Source organism: Geotrypetes seraphini, chromosome 16 (genome assembly GCF_902459505.1).
Source record: "Geotrypetes seraphini chromosome 16, aGeoSer1.1, whole genome shotgun sequence".
NCBI lineage: Eukaryota > Metazoa > Chordata > Amphibia > Gymnophiona > Dermophiidae > Geotrypetes > Geotrypetes seraphini.
The window spans coordinates 26,470,546-26,498,381 of NC_047099.1; the positions used below are offsets into that span (position 1 = coordinate 26,470,546).

The 27,836-nt window shown below is 46.6% G+C and overlaps 1 protein-coding gene across 3 annotated transcripts in view; it reads left to right on the forward strand.

The window, feature by feature from the left end:
* Positions 1-7,978, forward strand: part of INTS3 (integrator complex subunit 3) — a 132,767-nt gene extending 124,789 nt beyond the window's left edge. Inside the window, exons 26-30 of one of the 3 annotated variants that reach the window (XM_033924947.1) lie at positions 2,062-2,229; positions 5,001-5,158; positions 5,984-6,056; positions 6,570-6,723; positions 7,548-7,978. In XM_033924947.1, coding sequence (XP_033780838.1) covers positions 2,062-2,229; positions 5,001-5,158; positions 5,984-6,056; positions 6,570-6,723; positions 7,548-7,625 — 631 coding nt within the window. In that variant the 3' untranslated portion in view covers positions 7,626-7,978. The remainder of the gene's footprint in view (positions 1-2,061; positions 2,230-5,000; positions 5,159-5,983; positions 6,057-6,569; positions 6,724-7,547) is intronic. The other 2 variants (XM_033924949.1, XM_033924948.1) reach the window with 2 other exon arrangements.
* Positions 7,979-27,836: the final 19,858 nt, after the last annotated feature.

Consider the following 27,836-nt stretch of genomic DNA (forward strand, 5'->3'; position numbering starts at 1 on the left):
AAACGTACGCTATCTAATTGGCTTGCTGCGTGCATTTCATTCTGCTATGCTCAGTCCGGACTGACACTGGAAGGTTCTGTCACGGCACATAGAATTAGAGCTATGGCAGCATCTGTAGCTTTCCTCCGTTCCACGCCCATTGAGGAAATCTGCAAAGCTGCTACGTGGTCCTCAGTCCATACTTTTACATCTCATTATTGTCTGGATGCTTTCTCCAGACGGGATGGACATTTCGGCCAATCTGTTTTGCAAAATTTGTTTTCCTAATGGCCAACCTTCCCTCCATCCCTCTTTTTGTTAGCTTAGAGGTCACCCATCAGTCAAGAATATGCTGCCTGCTTGTCCTGGGATAAAGCACAGTTACTTACCATAACAGGTGTTATCCAGGGACAGCAGGCAGATATTCTTGCGTCCCACCCACCTCCCCGGGTTGGCTTCTTAGCTGGCTTATCTTAACTGAGGGACCGCGCGTCGGGGTCGGGCGGGAAGGCACTCGCGCATGCGCGGTGCGGTCTCTAGAACTTTCCAAGTTCTTAGAGTGCAATCACTCTAAAAGTGTCCGTACCGGGGCTCCGTCGGTGCCGTCACCCATCAGTCAAGAATATCTGCCTGCTGTCCTTGGATAACACCTGTTACGGTAAGTAACTGTGCTATATTAGTTGTATTGATAAAAATTTATAAAAAAAGCCCTGCCAGCTGAACATCTCTTTCTCTAGTTCAGCAGCCAGAACCTTGATTTATAAGGAAGGAATAAGCTAAATATTGCAGTACTGAGGCTTGCAGGGAGGGGGCAGGGACAGTGGTCGCAGGGACGGGGAAGTGAAGGGGACAAATTTTTTTCCCGTGTTATTCTCTACTCCTGCCCCAAGAGGCTACTAGGCCACCAGGACTGCTTAAGGTAGTTCTGGGAAAGGTGGCCCAGGAAGACCCATCTTTTTCCTGGGGGGGGGGGGGGGTAGGGGATGTGATGGTTTTAGATTTGGCTTTAGTTTCACCCAAAACTGAATGGCAGATTGTGTTTCAGCTGCAATGAAAACTCCTGGCTTCAGTCGCCCTCTAATGAGAAGGGACCTAGAGGACGTCATATCCTTACTCCATGGACAGGTGGTGCAATTTTTCAAAATCAGACAAAGTACAATCTACAAATTTGATCCCCAAAACTTCTTAAATAATACACAAAACACTGTGATCAATAATATCCTTAATTCGTACTTAGCCTTGGACTTTGTGTCTGAATGAACTTTTGTTTTCTTAAAGGTACTTTGTTAGTTAGCAGTAAGCAAGCTGCCTCAAATGAAACAATGATAATAGGGGGTGGAGGGGAGGCCTGAAATTGACCAGGTAGAATCCCTTTCTGCTTTTCCTTGCTCACCATGCTGTTCCTCAGTGCTTTCTGTGAAGGGTGCAGGGTTTCTTTCTGCGAGACAAGCATATACTAGAAATATTTCCTGGCATCGTGGTATATCAATTTTTGACAAACAAAAACGCACAGCTGCTTGTTCCAGACTAGAGAGTTGCGCGGAGACAGAAATTCCACCCGTCCCCACCAGGATTCTCCCCATCCCCACCCGTCCCTGCCAGAATCCTCTCTGTCCCCACCCATCCCCACAAGGAATTACCTCCATCCCCGCCCGTCCCCATAAAAAGCAGCAATTACTTCTGACAGGATCATCAATTCCACAGTTTCTTTTGTGTTTGTGCTGCTGTTTTCCTTTTGAAATCTTTTTGATGGAACCCTTTTTTTGTTTTCTGTTCAGGTAATTAACTTATAAACCCCCTCTTTTACTAAGGCTGATGTGTCCATTATATTATGTGGATGAACCCTGCTTCCAAAGCCTTCCATCCCCGTGGGAGTCCCGTTGGCCAGAGGGGGGTCCCCGTGGGAGTCCCGTGGACCAGAGGGGGGTCCCCGTGGGAGTCCCGTGGGTTAGGGGGGATTCCTGTGGGACCCCCGTGGGACCCCTGCGATCCCCGTTCCCATGCAGACCTCTATTCCAGACAGCAAAGATGTACCTCAGGGGAGGGAAGGCCTCACACGCTCTCTTGCTTTCTTTTTCTCAGGCCCAGTGAAGAGATGGTAAAGATGGTGCTGAGCCGACCCTGCCATTCAGAGGACCAGTTCACTACCAGCATTCTCCGACACTGGTGCATCAAACATGACGACCTTCTGGCAGAACATATTAAGTCTTTATTGATCAAAAACAACAGCCTGCCGCGCAAACGCCAGAGGTAGGATATCATCTGACCATGAAGATGCCAGAGATGAGGGGGCATTGCGGGGAAAGGGAGAGTAATGATCCACAGAGGGGACAGGTAAGATAGAGAGAGAGGGGATAGTGTGAGGAGGTGTCTCAGGAGGGCTGAAGGGAGAGGGGGACAAGGATGAAGTGAGGAGGGATGGCCTGAGAAACCTGTGCATTAGGCAGCATTGAATTTAAAACTTTATACTTGGATAGGGATGGGATATATGTATAATATTGTCAATTAAGTATTGATCATTGGGGGGGTATTTATTCTTATTCTATAAGATTATATGATTATAATTTTGTAAAAATTGATTTAATATGTGTATCTTCACTTGATGTACAAGATAAAAATGAATAAAGATTTATAAATAAATAGAATTTAAAACTTTTGCATAGCTCCATCCTGGTAACTAAGATTTAAGGGGCTCTTCAGCTGAAATGCTGGTTCCAGCCATCATACTGGATGAGTACAGAAATGTGTAAACACAGTCGGTTTGCATTCGCTCAGGTTTATTTCAAATTTGATTGTATCGCTTATAGTACTTCTAAGCGATGTACAGTTTAAAAATGGGGGTACAATATTACAAGTTAAGAACATATACCAACATGACACATAAGGGGCAGGGGTAGAAATGCAATAATTATAGGAAAAAAACAAATATGCGAAGCACAAAGTGGGCTAGCGGGAAAAATGTCTGGAACTTCCTAAAATTCGCTCCTCAAGTAAGTGACCATAGCCTGGGAAAGCAGCAGTCTGTAAGTCTGGCTCCTCTCCATCAGATCACTAGTGTGCGATCATGACACATGCTCAGACCATCTGCTTTCCCTGCATATGGTCTGCGCATGCGTTTTGTGTCCGTTTTTTTGCTGGGTTGTTTTTATTTATTTTTTTTGTTTTCGGGTCCCCTGCTCTCCCAGGGAAGGGCTATCCCCGGCGACAGCAGCCTCTTCCCTTTCGCCGACACTGTCAGCTGGTCATGCCCTGCTCTCTGCGCCTTCCCTGCAGTGCGAGCCCGTGGGTTTAAAGCTCGGAGCAGAGAGGTCATGGGGGAGAAAGCAGGGCTGGAAGATCGGGACGGGACAGGCTTCCATTTAAAAAAAAAACAAAAACCCCGAGACTGACAGGCATGGCTGGAAGATCGGGGCAGAGTGCAGGGCGGCAATGGAGCAGGAGAGTCGGCAGAGACGTGTGCGACTGGTCCCCAGTAGTCGTTTCTCCTCTTGATCGGCCAGCCCAATCGGTTTTGTGAATCGGGTCCCTGCCTACTTTGCATGCCGTTCCCCTCATTTGCATGCGCGGATCGCAGGAGAGGTTAGTGAATTGGGCCGGAGGGAAATCGGGTCGCAAAGGGATCTCAAACAAATTGGCACACGATCGGTTTGCTTTGTGAATCTAGCCCTATGTCCAGGAGCGGCTACTGGGTGTTGAAACATTAGCTCTGACAGACTCAGCCTGTGGCTTTAAGTGTGTGCTGAGATAAGGTACTGCTTCCTTCAGCGTAGATCAGGGATCTCAAAGTCCCTCCTTGAGGGCCGCAATCCAGTCGGGTTTTCAGGATTTCCCCAATGAATATGCATTGAAAGCAGTGCATGCACATAGATCTCAGGCATATTCATTGGGGAAATCCTGAAAACCCGACTGGATTGCGGCCCTCGAGGAGGGACTTTGAGATCCCTGAGCACAGTACACCCTTCTTTGGTAGCAGTTCCACTACCATATCTTCCTTTCCCTCCCCTCTGCACAGCTCCCTTTTTCATCTCCTGCAGTCCTTTCCCTAAAGACTTCTGTAGGCACATCGCTAAGTGGACCTAAACAAAGGTGATTTGAGGCATTTCTTCCAGTATCTACAGTAGGGGTTCAAAGTCTCTCCTCACCGCAATCCAGTCGGGTTTTCAGGATTTCCCCAATGAATATGCATGAGATCTATTTACATGCACTGCTTTCATTGTATGCTAATAGATCTCATGCATATTCATTGGGGAAATCCTGAAAACCCGACTGGATTGCGGCCCTCGAGGAGGGACTTTGAGACCCCTGGCGTAGATGTTTAGTATAGAATGTGTGTACGGGAGCTTTGGGGGGGGACAACCTGCAATAGAAGGGGGGAGTTGGGGGGAGGATGACTGAGGTGTGCATGGTGTGTTTGGGGGGGCTTTGTGCAGGATATGAATGCTAGTATGGCTTGTTCATGGTTGGGGGTTTCTCTGTTATGAATGATGGTTTTATTGTCAGAAAAGACAAGGGAGGTGTCTTTTCAACCAATGATAAAGTCTTTATTGAACAAGTAATGGTCCCAACAAAGATCCCTGTTTCAGCGTATGAAAACGCCTTCCTCAGGGGACGCTTGAGCTGAAAGATGCTGAAGACTAAAAACCGAAAGTAAAAATGGCAGTCTGTACTCGAAGGCGAGGTGTTCTTCTGCCTGTCTTTATGTTTTATTGAAAATGCAACAAGGATGTTTTAGTCTAGTATGCTGACTTTTTTTCTTTGTACGTATGGCTCTGTTAGAAAAGTAGTTGTTCCCTTTGTTGGGAGCCGATGCCTCTAATTTTGTAATTCATCATTCTCTAGTCACCTTTGTTTTGTGCATTCTTGGTACAATTGTTTGTATGTTGTTATGCCCAAAGCGGCTACGTTATTGTTACTATGTCTGTTTTTGTTGCACCAATAAAGATAGTTGAAAAAAAAAAAAAAGAATGTGTGTACAGTAAACAGTAGTTCTGAGCCTGTCTCCTTCGGCCTCTCTCCTGCAGCCTCCGTAGCTCTAGCAGTAAGCTAGCCCAGCTTACCTTGGAACAGATCCTGGAACACCTGGATAATCTTCGGCTTAATCTGAGCAACATCAAACAGAACTGTAAGTCCCTCTCTGGCTGTGCAGGAACCTGGCTTCCAAAGCAGGAAAAGTATACAGGTAGTCCTCAGGTTAAGAACGAGTTATGTTTTTAAAGTTGTTCTTAAGTCGGATTTGTATGTAACTCAGAACTTGTAGATTTTCAGATTCTGCTCCCAGCCGACAAAAGGGTCAACTGTCCCTTCCAGTGTTCCCTCTAAGGTACAGCATGCACAACCACACACTGTTCTTAATGTGGCCATACGTCATTCCTGAATCTGCTGCAGGAGAAGTGTAGGAGTCCATGCCACTGGATATTACCGCTCAGTGAAATCAAATGAAACCACAACCACGTTCTTAAGTAGCAACATTCCAGAGCTCATATTGTGATGTCATAATGCCTCATTCTATCAATGCCTAAGAGCCAACTTCATCAGTGATGTCACAATGGCTTGATTATTCCTATACAGGTAGTCCCCGGGTTAAGAACGAGACACATTTTTAAAGCTGGTCTTAAGTCGGATTTGTATGTAACTCAGAGCTTGTAGATTTTCAGATTCTGCTCCCAGCTGACAAAAGGGCCAACTGTCCCTTCCAGTGTTCCCTCTAAGGTACAGCATGCACAACCACACACTGTTCTTAATGTGGCCATACGTCATTCCTGAATCTGCTGCAGGAGAAGCGTAGGAGTCCAGGCCACTGGAAAGACTGCTCAGTGAAATCAAATGAAGCCACGACTGCGTTCTTAAGTATGAGTTGTACTTAAGTTGGGCGTTTAACTCGGGGACTGATTGGCATAGCTTTGTGTTTGCAGACACTATGCAAAGCTTTCCAAAAATGCTACTTCTGAACACCTGTGAGGTTTTCCTGTCCTCTGTATTCTGATCTCTCTCTCTGTCTCTCTAGTTTTCAGCCAGACTCCAATCCTGCAGGCATTACAGCATGTGCAGGCCAGCTGTGATGAAGCCCACAAGATGAAGTGAGTGCAGCAGCCTGATCACACCCACCTACTCTCACTTCCTGCCCAGATTATGGAACAAAATTCCACCAGCCATCAGATCATTGGCAGGAAAGCCACCGACCACAAAGAAAACTCCTACTCCAAACCAATGCTGACGAAACTCCCTGCCTAAGCCAACCGGAGTGCCATCTCCACTGGTTCAAGAGTGATGGTTATAACTGCCTTGTTGCTGTAATAAGTCCAAGCAAATCTGATTAATTTGTCCTGCTATTTATGGAAACTATCTAAGACGTTTGTACTCATTCATTCAAATCGTGTTTATTTATATAAACTTGTAATATGTTCTGGGCTCTTATGGTAGGATGGGCTAAAAAATTGAATGAATGAAAAAGTAAATATCCACACAATGAGCGCAGCACGAGTAGAGTGTATTATCAACAGTGCCACCTCAGTAAACTGCAGCGTTTCTCACTCACTAGTGTCTGTGCTGAGCTCATCTGTGCACTGACTGTGGCATTTGTGTCTGTACAGGTTCAGTGATCTCTTCTCCTTGGCAGAAGAATACGAAGATTCCACCAAACCTCCAAAGAGCCGTCGAAAAGGTCCAATGATGAGTCCACGAAGTCGGAAGAATGCCACTCAGCCAGCCAACAATGACGAAGAGTCTGCTTCCAGCAGTGCTTCGGTAAGTGCTGGCTACTGCACAGAGCGGTTCAAAGATGTGCAAGCTCTGATTGTGGGGGTTTTATTTTTAATTATTTTAAAAAAATCTTTCTTAACCCATCTGGGCCCTCCTTCTTTGTGCATAGTAACATAGTAGATGATGGCAGATAAAGGCCCGAATGGTCCATCTAGTCTGCCCATCCTGATTCAATCTAAAAATTTGTTGGTTTTTATTTGTTTTTTTCTTCTTCTTAGCTATTTCTGAGCAAGAATCTAAAGCTCTGCCCCAGTACTGTTCTTAGGTTTCAAATACTGAAGTCTCCGTCAAAGCTCACTCCAGTCCATCTACACCCTCCCAGCCATCGAAGCCCTCCCCAGCCCATCCTCCACCAAAAGGCCATACAGACACAGACGGTGCAAGTCTGCCCACTACTGGCCTTAGTTCTTCAATATTTACTATTATTTTCTGATTCTAGGTCCTCTGTGTTCATCCCATGCTTTTTTGAACTCTGTCCCTATTTTCTTCTCTTGGGAGCGCATTCCAGGCATTTGAACATCTGAATCATATCTCCCCTGTCCCTTCTTTCCTCTGAGGTATGCATATTCAGGGCTTAGGCTTGAGCCTGAGCCCCTACCCCTGTCTCTGTTAATACACGGTTCTTAATGGTCTCTATAGCTGCTTATCAATAGGTAATTCTCTCTTCTGTATCGCTTGATAGACCGGTATAGTTCCTTACGGATGGGTTATATGCCTCACTGCTACCATCCGTAAGGAACTATACCGGTCTACAAGCTAACAGAAAGAAAATTAGCAGGTAAGAATCTAATTTCTCCTTCTTTCTGCAGGAAGAGGAAGAAACAAAACCCAAGCCATCCAAGCGGAAGCGCAAAGGCTCAGCGGCAGTGGGCTCAGATAGTGACTAAAGGGCAGCGGGCACCTGTTCTTTTGATGTGCCCCATGCATGTTCCACAACCGAGGCTAAGGCTAGGATGCAGAGCCTCGGTGTACAGCGGCAACAGCAAGAGACACACAAATCAAGGCGGTCGTCAGATCTGATGTCCTAGCTGGGTCTGGGCTCCATTTCTGGCGTGTGTCTCCATGTATTACTCACTGTGCCACGCAGTGTTTGGTGGAGGACATGGTAGCAAGTTAGAGTGTTAATGTCCACCGTGCTAATTTCCCTACATTTACATGTTACTGGACATCAGAATAGGAGAGAAAAAAAAAAAGCACACGCATCAGAAAAAGGACGGCACGACAACCTAGAGAAACCATGTTTGTAAATAATTCTCACGACCAAGATATTCAGAGAATCTGGCGGGAAAGAGAAAAAGCGGGGACTTTCTTTTTAAAAGCCTGCTCTTTGCATACAAGGAAACCAAATAAGCTCTAGCCACAAAGGCTGCTCTGGGGGGCTCATAAGGAATGGAAGGACTGTTTTTAAAACCGTGGCGAACAGAGACTTTTGTCCCAGATGGTGGAGTGGCAGGTTTGCCATATATTGAACTGGACTTGATGCTCATTCTGAACAGGATCTCTCATCTTGAGTCACTCCAAGCGCCATCGACAGCCTTTTAACTACCTTTAATGGGACGCTATACCATCTCCCTCCGAGATCTTTGTGTTACGTGGGGGCCCACGAGCGAGCCATCGCTTTCAGAATGCCGAGCACCTCACTTCGCTACACACAATTGAGGCAGCTCCTTGTTTTTTTCCCCAAGGGATATTAACATTTTGAATATTTTTATGATGCAACACAATAAAAATTATAAAGCTGTTTTATACAAAATGTCTTGTTTCAATTGAAGATCATTTTCTGTTCTGTGAACCTCTTAATGTAAAAAAAAAAATGGCAGTAGGAAAAATGTGAAAGGGCCCAGCAAGTGGTTTAGGGAAAATATTATATATATAATACTTTTTTCCCTTATCGTCCATATCTGACAAGTGGGTATTATGTCCATCAACCAGCAGATGGAGACAGAGAAAGAATATAGTTCCAGGTGATTTACCCCCTCATGTGTGTTATGCGACTGTAGAATGTTCCGTGTTTTTCTGTCTCCATTCAGATGGTTGATGGACTGTACTGCTCCTTCTTGATATTTCTCAGCCAGTTAGTGGAGCAGGCGTTTCTTCAGAATGGAATATTATTTAAAATTATCTTAAAGTGGTACTGAAGCTGGGATAAAACAAAAGGAATTGACCCCAAAATATCCACAAAGAAGAAAATCCAGAGAAAACAAAAAAAAACTCTGTGGATGACTTGTCCCCCTCCCCTACTTTCTACTCCTACGGAGACTAAAAGGCAGTATGTTATCCTTTTATGTATATGCCTATATAATAGAAAAATCTTACTTCGTTCAACACATATACGAGTAGTGTAAAAAGTGCTCAGTTCCATGATTAACACCATCTAGGCCAGCAATGGTATAATCGTTACATCATAGCACCTCCTGCCTACCCAACCATCAAACACAGTATGTTGAATGATAATAAAAGCTGTATAACTTATCTGAAACCCACTTGTTGATGTTCAGATATAATTGTCTGTGCTTTCCAGGCAGGTGGCACTCATAGCCAGATTCACCCTCAGGAACCCATCCAGAGTGAAAAAACAAACCCCAAAATATACCCTTTTATGTACGCCAGTCTATTTGCTAGCAGCTCTGTTCATATTTAATGATTCTCCAGGGAAGTAGGTTTTACATTTTTTCCTTGTGGGTTTCTAAGACTTTTGTGTTTGATTCTAGGTTTCAACTGCTGTCAAGACAGCAGGAACCCTTCCCACCCCTCTGTGCTGTCTCTTTTATCAGCGATTTAGTATTTCTTGCTTTGTGATGCTCAGAAGTTTCATGCCTTGAGGTTTTTTTCCCTGCCTATGGGGTTCAAATTAGGACACATTTTGTTCTCTGCTGGATAGATTTTTGGGTTTGTTTTTATTGTACACAGGGTTTCTGTGCTAATTCCTCTTTCTTTAGGAAATGGCTCAGTTCTGCCATACTCGTCAGTTGTTAAATTGCAGTAGCTTGGTTGGTTTTGTCAGAAGCCTTTTTGGGCATTTGATTTTCTCATCTCTTGTTAATCTAAGTGGTTTTACAAACAGGTTCTCTTAGCAGGCTCCCATAAAGTGCAAAAAAAATAAACCTGTTTCCTCCTTTCACCCTTGGAAGTCCAGGATCTGGTTCCACATCTCTTCTTCTGCATAACCTGATTTCTGTGGTACCAAGGTCCATTCCTGTAGGAGGTAGGACCGTTTTGGTGGCGTTGACTACCCCTACAGTGTTTTTTCTGTTTTTGGAGGATCCTCCTTTCACCCTGCAACGATTATTCTTTGTATGAAAGTTATGTATTGTCTCTTTTTACGAGTTTTCTGCTACAGTTCTAGGGAGAATATATAAACTTAAGGAGAATAACTATTCTCTGAGGACAAGCACTTAGCCTCAGCCGGAGGACTTCACCTTCAATTGTGCCTTCATCTCCCTTACTTGTCTGTGGAGAATCCACAATTCTTACCTCATCAAGAAAAGAACAGAAGCCCCTCTTTCACCCCACTCCTCCTGTGGTTTACACTTCTTTTCTTTTTTTTTAATTTCTTTATTCATTTTATATTTTGCATCAAGTGCACAGAAAATATCAACAATTGAAATAATACATCACTTGAAATTCTACAACTTCTCTCGAAAATAGGATTTAACCCCATCCCCCATCAAATTACTATTAAATAATATATATAACATAATAGAATACCTTTTATCATTCCCATCATATCTTATCATGAAATTCAAAAAAACCCACCCCCCACCCCAATATCAACATTTATGTTAAGTAGGGAAAAATGATAATTATTCATTACAGTAATTTATTAATGGCCCTCACACGTCCTTAAATTTATTAAAATATCCTTTTTGAACTGCTAACGCTCTTTCCATTTTATACAAGTGGCACACTGAATCCACTAAAAACTATAATTCAGTCTTTTACAATCTTTCTTTGTTGTGGTTTACACTTCTTGAAGGTTCTTGGGTGGAGCCCAAAGGGAGATCCTGCCATTCAAAAGGCTTAAGCATACTTCTCCAGTCCACCCTTCCCAGCAGACTTAGGGATCTCGCTCCTGCCCTTGGCAGAAGCAACCCCAGAAGACCCAGCCAGTTCCCCTGTCAAAGCAAGGGATGAGATTTAGAGTGGCTCATAGATGGCCTGTTAGTGAGGGGAAGGGAAGGCTAGGTTGAAATTTTTTCCTAGAAACATGATGGCAGATAAAGGCCAAATGGCCCATTCACAGCATCCACTATCTCCTCCTCCCTGAGAGATCCCACATGCCTGTCCCACGCCTTCTTAAACTCAGACACAACCTTTGTCTCCACCATCGCTACCAGGAGACTATTCCACGCATCTACCACTCGTTCAGTTAAAAAAAAGTATTTCCTTAGATTACTCATGAGCCTCTTAACTTCATTCTATGTCTTCACACTCTGGAGTCTCCTTTTAATTGAAAGAGACTTGTCATGTAGGTATTTAAATGTCTCTATCATATCTCCCCTCTCCCGCCTTTCCTCCAAAGTACACGATACATATTGACTTCTTTAAGTCTGTCCCCATATGCCTTAGGAGGAAGACCACAGACCATTATAGTAGCCTTCCTCTGGACTGGCTCCATCCTGTTTATATCTTTTTGAAAGTGTGATCGCCACAATTGTACATAATATTCTAAATGAGGCCTCACCAGAATCTTATACAGGGACATCAATATCTCCTTTTTCCTATTGGCCATACCTCACCCTAGCATCTTTCTAGCTTTCGCTGTTGCTTTTTCAACCTGTTTGGCCACCTTTAGATCATCACATACCATAACACCCAAGACCTACGTCTCTTTCAATACCCAAAAGTTCTTCACCCCCCTAAACTATACCGTTCCCTCAGGCTTTTCCAGCCCAAATTGACCTTGCATTTGTTAGTATTAAATCTTAGCTTCTAAATAGAGACCATTATCCCAGGACAAGCAGGCAGCATATTCTTTACGCATGGGTGACGTCACCGACGGAGCCCTCGGTACGGACCTTTTTACTAGAAAGTTCTAGTTGGCCGCACCGCGCGTGCGCGAGTGCCTTCCCGCCCGACGGAGGAGTGCGTGGTCCCCAGTTTTTTCGTTTCCGCGGAGCGAAGAAGACGTGTGTTTTTTCAACAGAGTTGAAATCCTCCTTTTGCCTTCCCGCTCGCGTTATTTTTTTCGGTTTTTCACCTTCGGGTATTTTTTTCTTTCCAATCCAAAAAAAAAAAAAAAAAATTCTTTCTTTTGTTTTATTTTTTCGTTCCTACCCCGGCGGGGCCTGTTGCCACGATCCAGGCCTCGGGGTTTGATTTTGCGGAGGCCGTGTTTCCATTCATGCCCCCGCAGCCAGGTTTTAAGAAGTGCCAGCGGTGTGCACGCCCGATCTCCCTCACTGACCCACACAATTGGTGCTTGCAGTGTCTGGGACCAGAGCATCGGGCGGACTCCTGCACCCGCTGTGCCACTCTCAAAAAGCGCACGTTGAAGAATCGTCAAATCCAACAAAATTTACTTTTCGGCACCGGCCCGTCTATGGATTCGACATCTTCATCTGCGGCACCGTCGAAATCGACACCGACCACTTCGACGACGCCTGAGACGACGTCGGCGCCTCCGGCGCCAGGTAAGCCGGCTAAGAAGCCTTCCCCCCTTGAGCGCCCTCCCGCCTCGGGGACGGCACCAGTCCTCTCGGCTCCACGCCGGGCCAAGAAACGCTCCACTCCGATATCGGTGAGTGCCTCGTCATCGGCACCCTCATCGCCGGAGTGTAGAGCGGCACCCAAGGAACCAAAAAAGAAAAAAGTGGTTCCGGTGCCTCCCCTGGATGACCGCATTGCGGCCATCCTCCAGGACAAGTTGCAAGAGCAACTCCACCAACAACTTCAGCAGCTCTTACCATCTATCTTGGCACCGCTGCTCTCGGTACCAGACCGGCCCGAGCCCCGCACCGTCCAACCGGTATCCACTCCATTGGTACCTATGGACTCCTCCATGCCCATTCTCTCGGCACCGCATCTCCATTCCCATACCGAGCCAGTCGCCTTAACGACGACGGATCCTCCTCGGGACCGAGCAGGACACCGGTCTTCCCATGACCCGGACCGGCACCGGTCTTCCCGAGACCCGGACCGGCACCGTTCTTCCCGGGATCGGGACAGACACAGGTCTACATCGCCAGGAAATGTCTCGGTACGCTCAGGCAAGTCTTTGTCTAAGACTCACCATGCCGACCCGTCCACTCCGGTCTCTCGACACGCAACCACCGATGTCAGAGACCCGGACCTATGGGAAGAATCCCCCCCCGGTACCGAGGAGGATGCATCGTCGTCGGACGAAGAGCCTTCCGCACCCGAGACCGCTTCCAAACCTGAACAATCTTCCTTCTCTAAATTTCTCAGGGAGTTGTCAGGGGCTTTGTCTTTGCCATTGGAATCTGACTCCAAAAAGTCACAAGCTTTCCTGGAGGCTCTGGATTTCGATCAACCTCCCAAGGAGTTCCTAAAGTTACCTGTTCACGATATCCTACGGGAAACTTTTTATAAAAATTGGGAGAACCCGCTAACTGTCCCTGGGGCCCCCCGTAAATTGGACAGTCTCTATAGGGTCATACCAATCCCAGGTTTTGATAAACCCCAACTGCCCCACGAGTCTCTCCTGGTAGAATCCACCTTGAAAAAGACTCAGGGCACCAGTGTGTATGCCTCCACCCCTCCTGGCAGAGAAGGAAAAACTATGGACAAATTTGGCAAACGGCTCTACCAAAATGCCATGCTTGCCAATAGGGCAAACAACTACTCCTTCCATTTTTCCTTCTACCTGAAACATCTGGTAATGCAACTCTCCTCCATGCAAAAATACATGCCGGAGCACAAGGTCCCTCTTTTCCAGCAGCACATCTCCAGCCTGCTTCAACTGAGGAAGTTCATGGTGCGCTCTGTCTATGACTCCTTTGAGCTCTCCTCCCGTGCATCTGCCATCGCTGTGGCTATGCGCCGCCTGGCCTGGCTCAGGGTCTCTGATCTAGACGTCAACCATCAGGACCGTCTAGCCAACGCCCCATGTCTGGGAGATGAACTATTCGGAGAGTCCCTGGATACCACCACTCAGAAGCTCTCCGCCCATGAGACCAGATGGGATACTCTCATTAAACCAAAGAAAAAGACTCCTCCTACTCGTCCTTATAGACCGCAGACATCATATCAACGCAGGTTCTCTGCCAGACCGCTCAACCCACCTGCACAGCAACCTAGGCGGGCCCGCCAGCACCAACACACCCAGGCTCGTGCCCAGCCTAATCAACCTGCCAAGCCTCTTCCTCCTGCCAAACCTTCTCAGCCCTTTTGACTCCTCTCTCCAGGGCTTAGCCAGTCTTCCACCCTCATTGCCTCTTCCTCAGCCAATCGGAGGCAGGCTCCACATTTTCTTCAGCCGTTGGGAGGTCATCATATCGGACCAGTGGGTCCTCAACATCATCCCCCACGGCTACTCCCTCAACTTCCAGACTCTTCCGCCAGACAATCCTCCCGTCGAGTCTGCTTCTCTCTCAACTCAAACCCCCCTCCTCCTGAGGGAGGTTCAATCCCTCCTCCTTCTCAATGCCATCGAAGAAGTACCTCCAGATCAAAGGGGTCAGGGATTCTACTCCCGCTACTTCCTGGTACCCAAAAAGACAGGAGACCTTCGTCCCATTCTCGATCTCAGGGACCTCAACAAGTGTCTAGTCAAGGAGAAGTTCAGAATGCTCTCCCTTGCCACGCTTTACCCTCATCTCTCTCACAACGACTGGCTATGTTCCCTGGACCTCAAAGAGGCCTACACTCACATACCAATCAATCCAACTTCACGTCGCTACCTGCGATTCCAGGTGCACCATCGCCATTATCAGTACAAGGTGCTACCTTTTGGCCTCGCTTCATCACCCAGGGTGTTCACCAAATGCCTCATTGTGGCGGCGGCCTTCCTCAGGTCTCACAACCTCCAAGTGTTTCCCTACTTGGACGATTGGTTAGTGAAAGCTCCTACGTCTCCTCTTGTGCTACAAGCCACTCAACATACCATCTCTCTTCTCCATCTACTGGGGTTCGAGATCAACTACCCCAAGTCGCATCTGCTTCCCACACAGCGCCTTCAGTTCATCGGAGCAGTTCTCGATACCACACTAATGAGGGCATTCCTCCCCTCCGATCGTCGACGGACTCTGCTCCACCTCTGTCATCAGGTGCTCCTTCATCAAACCATCCCAGCTCGACAGATGATGGTCCTCCTGGGACACATGGCATCAACGGTGCATGTGCTTCCCCTAGCACGACTCCACCTCAGGACACCTCAATGGACTCTAGCCGACCAGTGGTCACAGACCTCGAATCTTCTTTCTCATCCCATCTCTGTGACATCATCTCTTCGGCGATCTCTACAATGGTGGTTGAACTCCTCAAATCTTTCCAGGGGCCTTCTGTTGCATCTGCCCCCACATTCCATGATCATCACCACGGATGCCTCCCCTTATGCATGGGGAGCTCACCTGGGAGACCTACGCACCCAGGGTCTTTGGACCCCACAGGAGCGTCGACATCACATCAATTTTCTAGAACTACGAGCCATGTTCTATGCTCTCAAGGCCTTCCAGCACCTTCTTTGTCCTCAGGTTCTGCTCCTGTGCACGGACAACCAAGTCGCCATGTACTACATAAACAAACAGGGCGGCACGGGATCTCGCCTCCTTTGTCAGGAGGCTCTTCGTATTTGGACCTGGGCCACGGCCCGCAGTCTCTTCCTCAAGGCGGTCTATATCCAGGGCGAACAGAACTCCCTGGCCGACACTCTCAGCCGCATCCTTCAACCTCACGAGTGGACTTTAGATCCTCCCACGCTCCACTCCATCTTTGCTCGCTGGGGCACTCCGCAAATGGACTTATTCGCAGCTCCTCACAACCATCAGCTGCCCCAGTTCTGCTCCAGACTCTTCTCTCCTCGCCGTCTGGCCCCGGATGCATTCCTACTCGACTGGACGGATCGGTTCCTCTATGCCTTTCCTCCACTACCTCTGATGTTGCGGACTTTATTCAAACTCCGCAGGGACAGAGCCACCATGATCCTCATAGCCCCCCGGTGGCCTCGTCAACACTGGTTCTCCCTCCTGCTTCAACTCAGCTCCAGGGAGCCCATTCCTCTACCTGTGTTTCCTACTCTACTTACACAGCAGCATCAGTCTCTACTACATCCCAATCTGTCTTCACTCCACCTGACAGCTTGGTTTCTCTCGGGCTGACCTCTCCAGGAAATCTGTCTCAGCCTGTTCGTCTCGTTTTAGACGCCTCCAGGAAACCAGCCACCCTTCAATGCTACCATCAGAAGTGGACCAGGTTCTCCTCTTGGTGTCTCCGGCATCATCACAATCCCACCTCCTTAGCGGTGGAACCTGTTCTGGACTACTTGCTCTCCCTGTCCAACGCAGGCCTCAAGTCTACCTCAATCAGAGTCCATCTCAGTGCCATCACGGCTTTTCATGAACCTGTCCTGGGAAAACCCCTCACGGCTCACCCTCTGGTTTCCCGATTCATGAGGGGTCTCTTCAACATCAAACCACCTCTACAACCTCCTCCGGTCGTCTGGGACCTGAATGTGGTTTTATCTGCCCTCATGAAACCTCCCTTTGAGCCGCTTGCCACAACTTCGCTCAAATTTCTGACATGGAAGGTTCTTTTCCTCATTGCCATCACCTCTGCCAGGAGGGTTAGTGAGCTTCATGCACTGGTTGCCGATCCACCGTTCACTATTTTTCACCATGACAAGGTGGTTCTACGCACCCATCCAAAGTTCCTTCCTAAGGTGGTCTCAGCTTTTCACCTCAACCAGTCCATTGTGTTGCCTGTTTTCTTCCCGAAACCTCATTCACATCCCGGAGAACAGGCATTGCACAGTCTTGACTGCAAGCGTGCCCTGGCTTACTATCTTGATCGTACAAGGGCTCACCGCTTGTCCCCTCAGCTCTTCCTGACCTTCGACCCAAATCGTTTGGGTCGACCGGTCTCTAAACGGACGCTATCCAACTGGCTTGCAGCTTGCATCGCGTTCTGTTACGCTCGGGCCGGTCTGTCACTAGACGGTGCTGTCACGGCCCACAGGGTAAGAGCTATGGCCGCTTCTGTTGCTTTCCTCCGTTCCACACCCATTGAGGAAATCTGCAAGGCGGCCACCTGGTCCTCAGTTCACACATTCACTACTCACTACTGTCTGGATGCTTTCTCCAGACGGGATGGGCACTTCGGCCAATCTGTACTTCAGAATTTATTTTCCTAATGGCCAACCATCCCTCCTCCCTCTTTGTTAGCTTGGAGGTCACCCATGCGTAAAGAATATGCTGCCTGCTTGTCCTGGGATAAAGCACAGTTACTTACCGTAACAGGTGTTATCCAGGGACAGCAGGCAGATATTCTTACGTCCCACCCTCCTCCCCGGGTTGGCTTCTTAGCTGGCTTATACTAACTGGGGACCACGCACTCCTCCGTCGGGCGGGAAGGCACTCGCGCACGCGCGGTGCGGCCAACTAGAACTTTCTAGTAAAAAGGTCCGTACCGAGGGCTCCGTCGGTGACGTCACCCATGCGTAAAGAATATCTGCCTGCTGTCCCTGGATAACACCTGTTACGGTAAGTAACTGTGCTTTCCTCATGCTTCACTAGGCCCTTCCTCATGTTGTTCACACCCTCAGGAATGTCTACTCAATTGCAGATTTTGGGATCATCCACAAAGAGACAAATCTTGCTTGACAGCCCTTCAGCAATATTGCTTACAAAAATGTTAAAAAGAGCAGTCCCAAGAGCCAAACGTTGAGGCACACCTTACAAACAGGGAAAGTGTTTCTGTTACACTGGGTGATCATCTGGCATCCAGTGATCACTGCATGGTACAGTTTTTTTTAAATTGTGGTTACCATTATGAATTAATAAGATTATATTGTGTTTATATGAAATTGAATGGAAGAAATTGCATTACAATTAGTACTATTATTATAGGGGTGGGGTCAGAGATGGAGCTTAGGTGGGGGTACTCAGTTGCTATTGGTTAGACTGAGGGGATACTTGGCTTGAAGTTGAGAAACACTGCGTTAGAACACACAAACCTCCAAATATAGTCGGGTTTTTGGATATTGCTAATGATTATGCATAAGATTTGCAAGCACTCATGCATATTCAGAGTTGCTGTAAACTTGCCCAGTTTTCACAGCTCTCCAGGATAGTAATCCATGATGCCAAGATATTTCCTTCTCTCTTGCTTTGCTGAGAAAGATGGGGACTGCTCTTTTCAAACTGCATCCCCAACCCCAAAGTTATATGTCAGAACTTAAAATGCAGATATACATAATAATAATAATTTTATTCTTATATAACGCCATACCAAAAAAGTTGTAGGCGGTTCACAACAAGGTGAGCTAATACATGGGATACAGATAAAATACAAATTAGAATAATGGACTTAAAAACAGATAAAGACAGAAAGCATTTACAATATAATGCAGAAAATACCAGCATGGCAGGAAAAGAAGTAATACATAGAACAGATAAAATGCTTCAAGTTGAATATAAGGAACTTGATTGAAAAAATGAAGCAGAATGCATTAAGATACCAGCCTATCAAAAAGTTGAGTCTTCAACAATTTTCTAAAATAAAGAAGATAGGAAGAGACCTCTAACATAATTTTTCCAAGCCATACATTCAATTTAGCGGCTTGAAATGAGAGGGTTCTCTCAAGGAACTTCTTATAATGACAGGATTTTATGGAGGGATATGAAAACAAGTGCACTCTACGTGTGGTCTTTTTGGCGTGACTCAAAGAAAAATGAGACACAAGATAACCTGGTAACAAACCCGAAACTGATTCATAACAAATACAAGAAAATTTGAACAGAATTCTCAACTCTATTGGCAACCAATGGAGTTTCAAATAAACAGGAGTGATATGCTTCTATTTTTTTAAACCCAAAATGAGGCGAATGGCAATATTCTGAATCACTCAATTTTTTGAAAATTTTCTTATAAGCACCTAGATATATAATCTTACAATAATCGAGAATACTTAAGATAGAAGACTGTACCAGTAAACGAAAGAAAGTTTCATCAAAATACTTCTTAATGGTACGAAACTTCCAAAGCACAGATATACATTCCTTAAACAATAAATCCGTATGTTGTTCCAATGTGAGATGTTTATCAAGAGTCACACCCAATATTTTTAGGTATTGTTCTATATTATAGTCCAACCCATTCACGTGTATTGCTGTTTCTTTAATCTTATCGTTGGGAGTTGCTAAAAATAATTTAGTTTTTTTTCCGCATTTAATTTCAATTTATAAGCAATCATCCAAAGTTCAATCTGACTTAAAATAATCACTAAAAAATTTATGAACTCCGGTGACAGACAAGTTAACGGGATGACTATAGTAATGTCATCCGCATAAATGTAGAACTTGAGCTTTAAACTTTGCAACAAATTTCCCAAGGAAGCAAGATAAATATTAAACAAAGTGGGGGACAGAGGTGAATCCTGTGGGACCCCACAGGAGTTTTCCCAACGACAAGACAAAGTATCTTCTTTAAACACTTGGTACGATCTTTTACCTAGGAAGCCATGAAACCAGCGCATGAAAAGCGCTGCTCAGATCTAGCTGCGGAATTAACGCACTTGAACCTTGACTGAATAATGAATGCAAATGATCAAACAGAGAGGCCATGATTGTTTCGGTACTAAATCCTGACCGAAAACCAGATTGATTCTCATGGAAAATGCTAAACTTATCCAAGTATGTAACTAATTCAGCGTTTACCAAACCTTTCTACATAGACCTGCGATAACTAATTTTCTGTAAAAACATGGAAATCAAACTTCTAGAGTGGCGGGTCTGTGTTCTGAAGATATTTGTACAAAACAGTACACTTCTCCCTCCGTATTCGCAGTTTCAGCAATCGCGGTTTCGTGTTGTCACGGTTTTTAGCATGCTGGCTCCTCCCCCCAAATTACATCTTTTCCCAGCATGCACAGAGAAAATCGTGGGTCCCCCTAGAGCAGTGGTCTCCAACTCAAACCATTTGCAGGGCCACATTTTGGATTTGTAGGTACTTGAAGGGCCACAGAAAAAAATAGTTAATGTCTTATTAAAGAAATGACAATTTTGCATGAGGTAAAACTCTTTCTAGTTTATAAATCTTTCCTTTTAGCTAAGTTTTAATAATAATATTGTCATTTATAGCTAAAGAGATATGATCAAGAAACTGTTTTATTTTACTTTTGTGATTATGATAAACATACCGAGGGCCTCAAAATAGTACCTGGCGGGCCGCAAGTTTGAGACCACTGCCCTAGAGTGAAATTGAGGATTGTGGAGAGAGAGGTGAGAGGCGGGGGGGGGGGGGCGCACGAATTGACTCCAAATGGCAAGGGAAAGGCTTGCGGTCGGGCATGCTGTGCAGTTCCCTTTGACACTGAGGCTGGCACAGACTGGGATAGTCCGAAATGACTGGAAAGATCGCACCGTCCGTGGCTGCTTTGGGGGAAGGGGGTGGGTAAGGAAGAGAGGCTGTAGATGTGCTGAGACATGCTGAGGGGTCTTGATAGATCTCCCCACATCCCGAGTAAGGGGGCGGAGGGGTGTACATGTGCTCCATGTTGCTCTGATTATGAGCCATAGAGCAGCTCAACGTATTGGAAAGAGGGTTGGAAGATACGGAAGAAGCAGTGTAAGAAGTTGTAGAAGAGGAGGATGGGGTAACTCCAAGGAGCCCGTCGCTCACTGTTGATGAACCCCTCTGGGTTCCAACCAGTGCTTTGCGGTTTATCTGTGTTCGCGGGTATGTTAATCCCCCATCACCGCGAATATGGAGAAAGAAGTGTATTGAAGCTTCCACAAACACTCCGATTAATGCTGCTTTGTGTATACTTCAAGTTTAAGTTTCAAGTTTATTAGGTGTTTATATACCGCCTATCAAGGTTATCTAAGCAGTTTTACAAACAGGTACTCAAGCATTTTCCCTATCTGTCCCAGTGGGCTCACAATCTATATAACGTACCTGGGGCTATGGGGGACCGAGTGTCTTACCCAGGGTCACAAGGAGCAGCGTGGGGTTTGAACCCACAACCCAGGGTGCTGAGGATGTAGCTCCAACCACTGTGCCACTCACTTCCCCCTGGTCTTGCAGGCCACAAAGTTCTACGGCAGGCCATGGATTGCTCACCCCTATTCTAGATCATAGAGATTCCCATCTTGCCTGCTGGACTAGCTCTTGATGAATATGTGGAGTGACTTTCCTTAAAGGTATGACAGATACAAATAAAGCTATTATTATTATTAAATTTTACCGTGACCTGTATAGCTTTCTTAATGGTCACCAACTATAACAACACCTGTTACTGGCTATGCAATAAGAACATAAGCAGTGCCTCTGCTGGGTCAGACCAGAGATCCATCATGCCCAGCAGTCCGCTCACACGGCGGCCCATCAGGTCCAGGACCTGTATAGTAATCCTCTATCTATACCCTTCTATCCCCTTTTCCTTCAGAAAATCATCTAATCCCTTCTTGAACCCCAAAAACGTACTCTTATCCTAAAACACCCTCTGGAAGCGCATTCCAGGTGTCCACCACCCTTTGGGTGAAGAAGAACTTCCTAGCATTGGTTCTGAATCTGAATCTGGTGGTTAAAAACCCTAAAACTTGTCTGTGGCTGGCAACACTTTAACATATTGGTTGTTTTATCCTTTACAGAGTAAAACTATGTTCAGATAACACCCCATTCAAGCCACCCCTCTTTTCCTTCTTCCAGGTCAGAGGAAGACAAGCAGAGGGCTTGGAAAGAATTCCATGAGCTATGCTCCACATGCTAGGGATGGAGGAGTAGCCTAATGGTTAATACAGTGACCTGAAAACAGGTTTAACCAGCTCCTTGTGATTCTGGGCAAGTCACTTAACCCCCCCCCCCCCCCCATTGCTCCAAGTACAAAATAAGTGCCTTTGCATAGTGTGTAAACTGCTTTGATTTGCTTGCAATTGGAGAACACACGGTAGAATTGCATTTGGTCTGTTACTCAACAAGTGCATCGTAGCAGCAGCATCCTATATCCTACTGCTACCACCACGAGCATTTACTCAGTTCACCAGGATGCCCACCAGATGGCACTGCAGCCTTGGCAGTATTAAGGGGGTTTTAGTTCAGAGTTCCAAAGCAGCACCAGGTTGGAACATAAGTTTAATTGCAAGTGCTAGAAGCGATCAGGCTCAGCAAGTCGAATGGTTACAGACTCAGTTTTGCTCCCTACTGCCAATATGTCAAGTTTGTTACTAATGTTGGTAAAAGCAGTAATACGTACCAGCCAGACAACAGTTGACAAGATATTAAAGACTGCCAGTGCTATTAATGCCACCCCCATTCCCATAGCAAGTCACATCCCATTGTAAACTGAATTACCTCAAAGCCATTGTCTCAAACTCAAACCCTTTAAAGGGCCACATTTTGGATTTGGAGGTACTTGGAGGGCCTCAGAAAAAAATAGTTCATGTATTATTAAAGAAACTAGTCTTTAAGCCTGTTAAGCTAGAACAGATGTGTGTGTGTCTTTCTTTCTTTCTCTCTCTCTCCTTGACCGCTTTCTGTCTGTCTTTCTTTTTGTCTCTCTCCTTGGCCGTTGTCTGTCTGTCTTTCTGTCTCTCTTTCCTCGGCTGTCCACCACCACCCCTTGCCTGCTCCCCCCTGTCCAGCAGTAGCCCTTCTCCCTTCCTTATACCTCCCCTGTGTCCAGTAGTACCTCTTCCTTGCTCCCCCTGTCCAGTAGTAGGCCTTCTCCCTTCCTTTTACCTTCCCCCTGTCTAGCAGCACCTCTTCCTTGCTCCCCCTGTCCAGCACTAGGCATTCTTCCTTCCTGTTACCTCCCCCCGTCCAACAGCACCTCTTCCCTGCTCCCCCTGTCTAGTAGTAGGAATCCCTTCCTGTTACATCCTCTCCTGTCCAGCAGCACCTCTTCCCTGCTCCCCCTGTCCAGCAGTAGGCCTTCTCCCTTTTACCTCCCCCCTGTCCAGCAGCACCTCTTCCCTGCTCCTCATTGTCCAGCAGTAGGCCTCCCTTCCTTTTACCTCCCCCCTGTTCAGCAGCACCTCCTCCCTGCTCCCCCTTGTCCAGCAGTAGGCCTTCTCCCTTCCTTTTACCTCCTCCCTGTCCAGCAACACCCCTTCCCTGCTCCCCCTGTCCAGCAGCAGCCCTTCTCCCTTCCTTATATCTCCCCTGTGTCCAGCAGTACCTCTTCCCTGCTCCCCCCTCTCCAGCAGTAGACCTTCTTCCTTCCTTTTACCTCCCCCCTGTCCAGCAGCACCTTTTCCCTGCTCTCCCCTGTCCAGCAGTAGGCCTTCTCCATTCCTTTTACCTTCCCACCTGTCCAGCAGCACCTCTTCCCTGCTCCCCCCTCTCCAGCAGTAGGCCTTCTTCCTTCCTTTTACCTCCCCCCTGTCCAGCAGCAACTCTTCTCTGCTCTCCCCTGTCCAGCAGTAGGCCTCCCTTCCTTTTACCTTCCCCCCTGTCCAGCAGCACCTCTTCCCTGCTCCCTCTTGTCCAGCAGTAGGCCTTCTCCCTTCCTTTTACCTCCCTCCTGTCCAGCAGCACTTCTTCCCTGCTCCCCCTTGTCCAGCAGTAGGCCTTCTCCCTTCCTTTTACCTCCCCCCTGTCCAGCAGCACCCCTTCCCTGCTCCCCCTGTCCAGCAGCAGCCCTTCTCCCTTCCTTTTACCTCCCCTGTGTCCAGCAGCACCTCTTCCCTGCTCCCCCTGTCCAGCAGCAGCCCTTCATCCTTCCTTTTACCTCCCCCCTGTCCAGCAGCACCCCTTCCCTGCTCCCCCTGTCCAGCAGCAGCCCTTCTCCCTTCCTTTTACCTCCCCCGTGTCCAGCAGCACCTATTCCCTGCTCCCCCTGTCCAGTAGTAGGCCTCCATTCCTGTTACATCCTCCCCTGTCCAGCAGCACCTCTTCCCTGCTCCCCCTATCCAGCAGCAGCCCTTCTCCCTTCGTTTTACCTCCCCCCTGTCCAGCAGCACCCCTTACCTGATCCCCCTGTCCAGTAGTACCCCTTCTCCTTTCCCTGCTCCCCCTGTCCAGCATCCACTAGCTTGGGCAGCCTCGCATTATTGAAGTGGGCCGGCCTAGCAAATGCTCTGCGGCTGCTGCATTTGCTGGTCTGGAGGTGAGAAGAGGCATCCCGGCAGCGGCAGCGCAGGAGTCAAACTGCCACCGCCGCTGAAATTGCTGCATGCGCCGCACATAGAGTATGGCCACGGAAGCAGAAATCATGGCGGCAGGGATCACGCCGTTTCAACTACACATGGGTAAGGGTTTTATTTTATTAGATAACAATTTTGCATGAGGTAAAACTCTTTATAGTTTATAAATCTTTCCTTTTGGCTAAGTCTTAATGATAATATTGTCATTTATAGCTAAAGAGACATAAGATCAAGAAACTGTTTTATTTTACTTTTGTGATTATGATAAACATACCGAGGGCCTCAAAATAGTACCTGGCGGGCTGCGAGTTTGAGACCACTGCTCTAACCAACACTTATTAAAAGAGAAACTGTACTGCCTTATTCTAATTCAAATTTCACTTTGCAAGTATGAAATACTGACTTCCAAAATGGTTCCCGTACATCTTGGCACTTCTACCATTTTCCAGCCCTCTACTCCAATTCGTTCTTTTCAGGGTCATTATTAGTTCAGTACTGTGGCTATTTTCCCTAGCTTGGGACACCCCTTAAGATTAGGCATGGATTTCCTGGCTGTAAGATTTCCGGAACCGGTCAAGATCCAGCAGAAGCTGGTCAGCCTCACTTAGATGAGAAAGTTCTCTTGCACACACCGTTCAGAATACTGGGTTTCTATTACTTTGGTTGTTTTGGGGTTATTTGTTGTTTTTTTTTAAATACCATCCATCGTAAGCATAGCTAAGCTGTTGTAAATCATTATGACAGACCTCCAACCAAAAGACTAGACTTAAAACATTTCAGAAAAGCTTTGATTAATCCTCTACCGAGAGGCAGGTGGTAACAGGACAACTGTGGCAGCCAACAGAGCTAGGTTTCTAGACCTCTTACTTTAAAAACGTGTTTTTCTTCATATACAGATACGTTTTTCAACTGTACTGTAAACTACAGAGATGTCTCGATATAAAGCTTTAAGGAACTGGGAAGTGTAAGTGTACTTCTAGGTCTCGGCACTCTCCAAATTCAATTGGCAGCTGCAAAGTGGACACGGGAAAGCTGCAGGGCCTCCAAACGATTAGGCTTCCACATGTCATTATATATACCCAAGTAAACACACCCACATAAGTGTGACTCCTAAGTAACACACTTCAGCAATATTAATGAGATCCCCAGCCGTGTTTCTTGTGCCCCAGCACCACTGTGCAAAAATACTCACCCGGCTGCCTATAGTTCTTCATTTATCACATTCTAATAAAGCAACACTCGGTCAACCAAAAAAACAGAAAAGATTGTCAAAATATAGAAGTGTCAGAGGAAACAAATCGGTTAATATTTGTAGTCTATCGTTCAAGCTGCTTAGCAGAGCACAGTGATTCAGACAAAGGTTCACCTAGGCCAGAATCCTGCTTCCACCTGTGGCCAAATGAAGTGCCTTTTTAAGGCTGCAGGCCACAGGTGTAAAACTCAAGGCCTGCAGGCTGAATTAGGCTTGCCTGGCCGTTTTATGCTGCCCATGATGCGATGCGGCGTTTTCATTGCCACCCCCGGTGTTACCTTCTGGCCGGCTCCCTCCTCCTAACCGCCGCAGTGTGCACAACATAGTAACATAGTAGATGACGGCAGATAAAGACCCGAATGGTCCATCCAGTCTGCCCAACCTGATTCAATTTAAATTTTTTTTTTTTTTCTTCTTAGCTATTTCTGGGCGAGAATCCAAAGCTTTTCCCGGTACTGTGCTTGGGTTCCAACTGCCGAAATCTCTGTTAAGACTTACTCCAGCCCATCTACACCCTCCCAGCCATTGAAGCCCTCCCCTGCCCATCCTCCTCCAAACGGCCATACACAGACGCAGACCGTACAAGTCTGCCCAGTAACTGGCCTAGTTCAATCTTTAATATTATTTTCTGATTCTAAATCTTCTGTGTTCATCCCACGCTTCTTTGAACTCAGTCACAGTTTTACTCTCCACCACCTCTCTCGGGAGCGCATTCCAGGCATCCACCACCCTTTCCGTAAAGTAGAATTTCCTAACATTGCCCCTGAATCTACCACCCCTCAACCTCAAATTATGTCCTCTGGTTTTACCATTTTCCTTTCTCTGGAAAAGATTTTGTTCTACGTTAATACCCTTTAAGTATTTGAATGTCTGAATCATATCTCCCCTGTCTCTCCTTTCCTCTAGGGTATACATATTCAGGGCTTCCAGTCTCTCCTCATACGTCTTCTGGCGCAAGCCTCCTATCATTTTCGGGTGGCAGCTCCTACGCCTGAATTGGAAGTCTTCTCTTTGACGTCGTGTCAGAGGGAATGCTTCCGGACGAGGCATGGGATGCGCGAGGAGCCGCCGCCTGCGGCTTCGTGCCCACTGCGTCGGTGAGAGAGCCGGGGACAGCAATGAAAATGCTGCATCGTACTGCGGGCCGCATGAAACAGCCAGGCGGGAGCTGGGCAGAAGGTATGACACACGCTGGAGGGAGGCACCTAATTGAGAAACAGCATGTTGGGAAAAAGATTTTATTTTCAATTTAGTGATTGAATTGTGTCAATTTTGAGAATTTTCATCTGCTGTCTATATTTTGCACTGTTCAGGAAGAAATGCATTTGTTTCTATTTCTCTGGTGTTGTACTGCATGCAGAGTCTTGAATCTTAGGGTTTCGTTTGTATATATTAGTACTTTTAGTTTGTGGTCCCTTATTTGCATAGAGGTTATTTGTGTTCTGGTAGGAATGAATGTTGACAAGCATAAAGTGTGCTTTGTGTAGTTTAATTTTGTGGTTAACCATAATGTGTTGCTAATAAGATTATACTGTGTGTGTATACATGAAAAATGAATGGAAAAAAATGGTGTTACAATTAGTACTATTATGGGGGGCGGGGTCTGGCCCACGACTTAGCCTGTGTTTTGGATTTCGGCCCCTTAATGTGACTGAGTTTGACACCCTTGCTCTAGGCCATAGCCATAGTTTAGAAGGGGGTATGTTCTGTCTCGACACATTGCAGGCCCAAGCGCCTCCCTCCACATCACCTGTCCTTATGGCCCTTCTCCCCCGAGAACTTGCTCTGGTTCCCACAGCTCCTACCTGCTGCAGCAGTTGTGGGCTCTACACAGAAAGTAGAGAGGCAGATTGCTCACACCCTACTCATCGTTCCTGCCTCTCTCTTACAGCTGCTGCAATGAGCAAAGCTGTGGAACTAGAGCAGGTTTGATGGGAGGGGATAGGACACTAGGAAGAATGGAAGAGAGATCATTGACAGCTTAAGGGTCAAGGGTTCAGTGTCCAACTTTAGGATTGCCAAAAAGCCTGGTCTCGATCTAGCGTTACCAGACATCTGGATTTACCCAACATGTTCTGTTTTTTGAGAGGACATGTCCGGGCAGCTTTTCAACACCTGGCATATTATCCGGGTTTTGAAAAAGCTTCCTCGTCAAATTGCGTTGTGAAGGGGCTTCCGCGCCTACCCTCCCGACAGACGAGAACAGGCTGAGAGGAGGGGGTGGGTCTATGTGTCCGGATTTTACACAAGTAAAATCTGGTAACCCTACGTTGATCACCCCTCCACTGCAGGACCACGTTTCTTCCCTCCAACAGTCGTGCTGTTCTTTTTCCTCCAGTACCTCACAAGTCTGACAACTGCAGAAGGCACTTATGCTTCTCCCAAGAAAAAAAAAAGAAGTGCTTTAACAAATAGACACAAAATAAAGGGCAGGGCAGTTTCAGGACTAAAACAAAGAAAAAAAAAAAAAAAGCCAAAAATGCTATGATCCTTGTATACGTCAAGGCTGAGTCCCACATTGCTCCTTCTTTCCCTGGCTAGAAACTCTGCATGCTAAAGATAAGTGATCATTTCTTGCTGTTGAA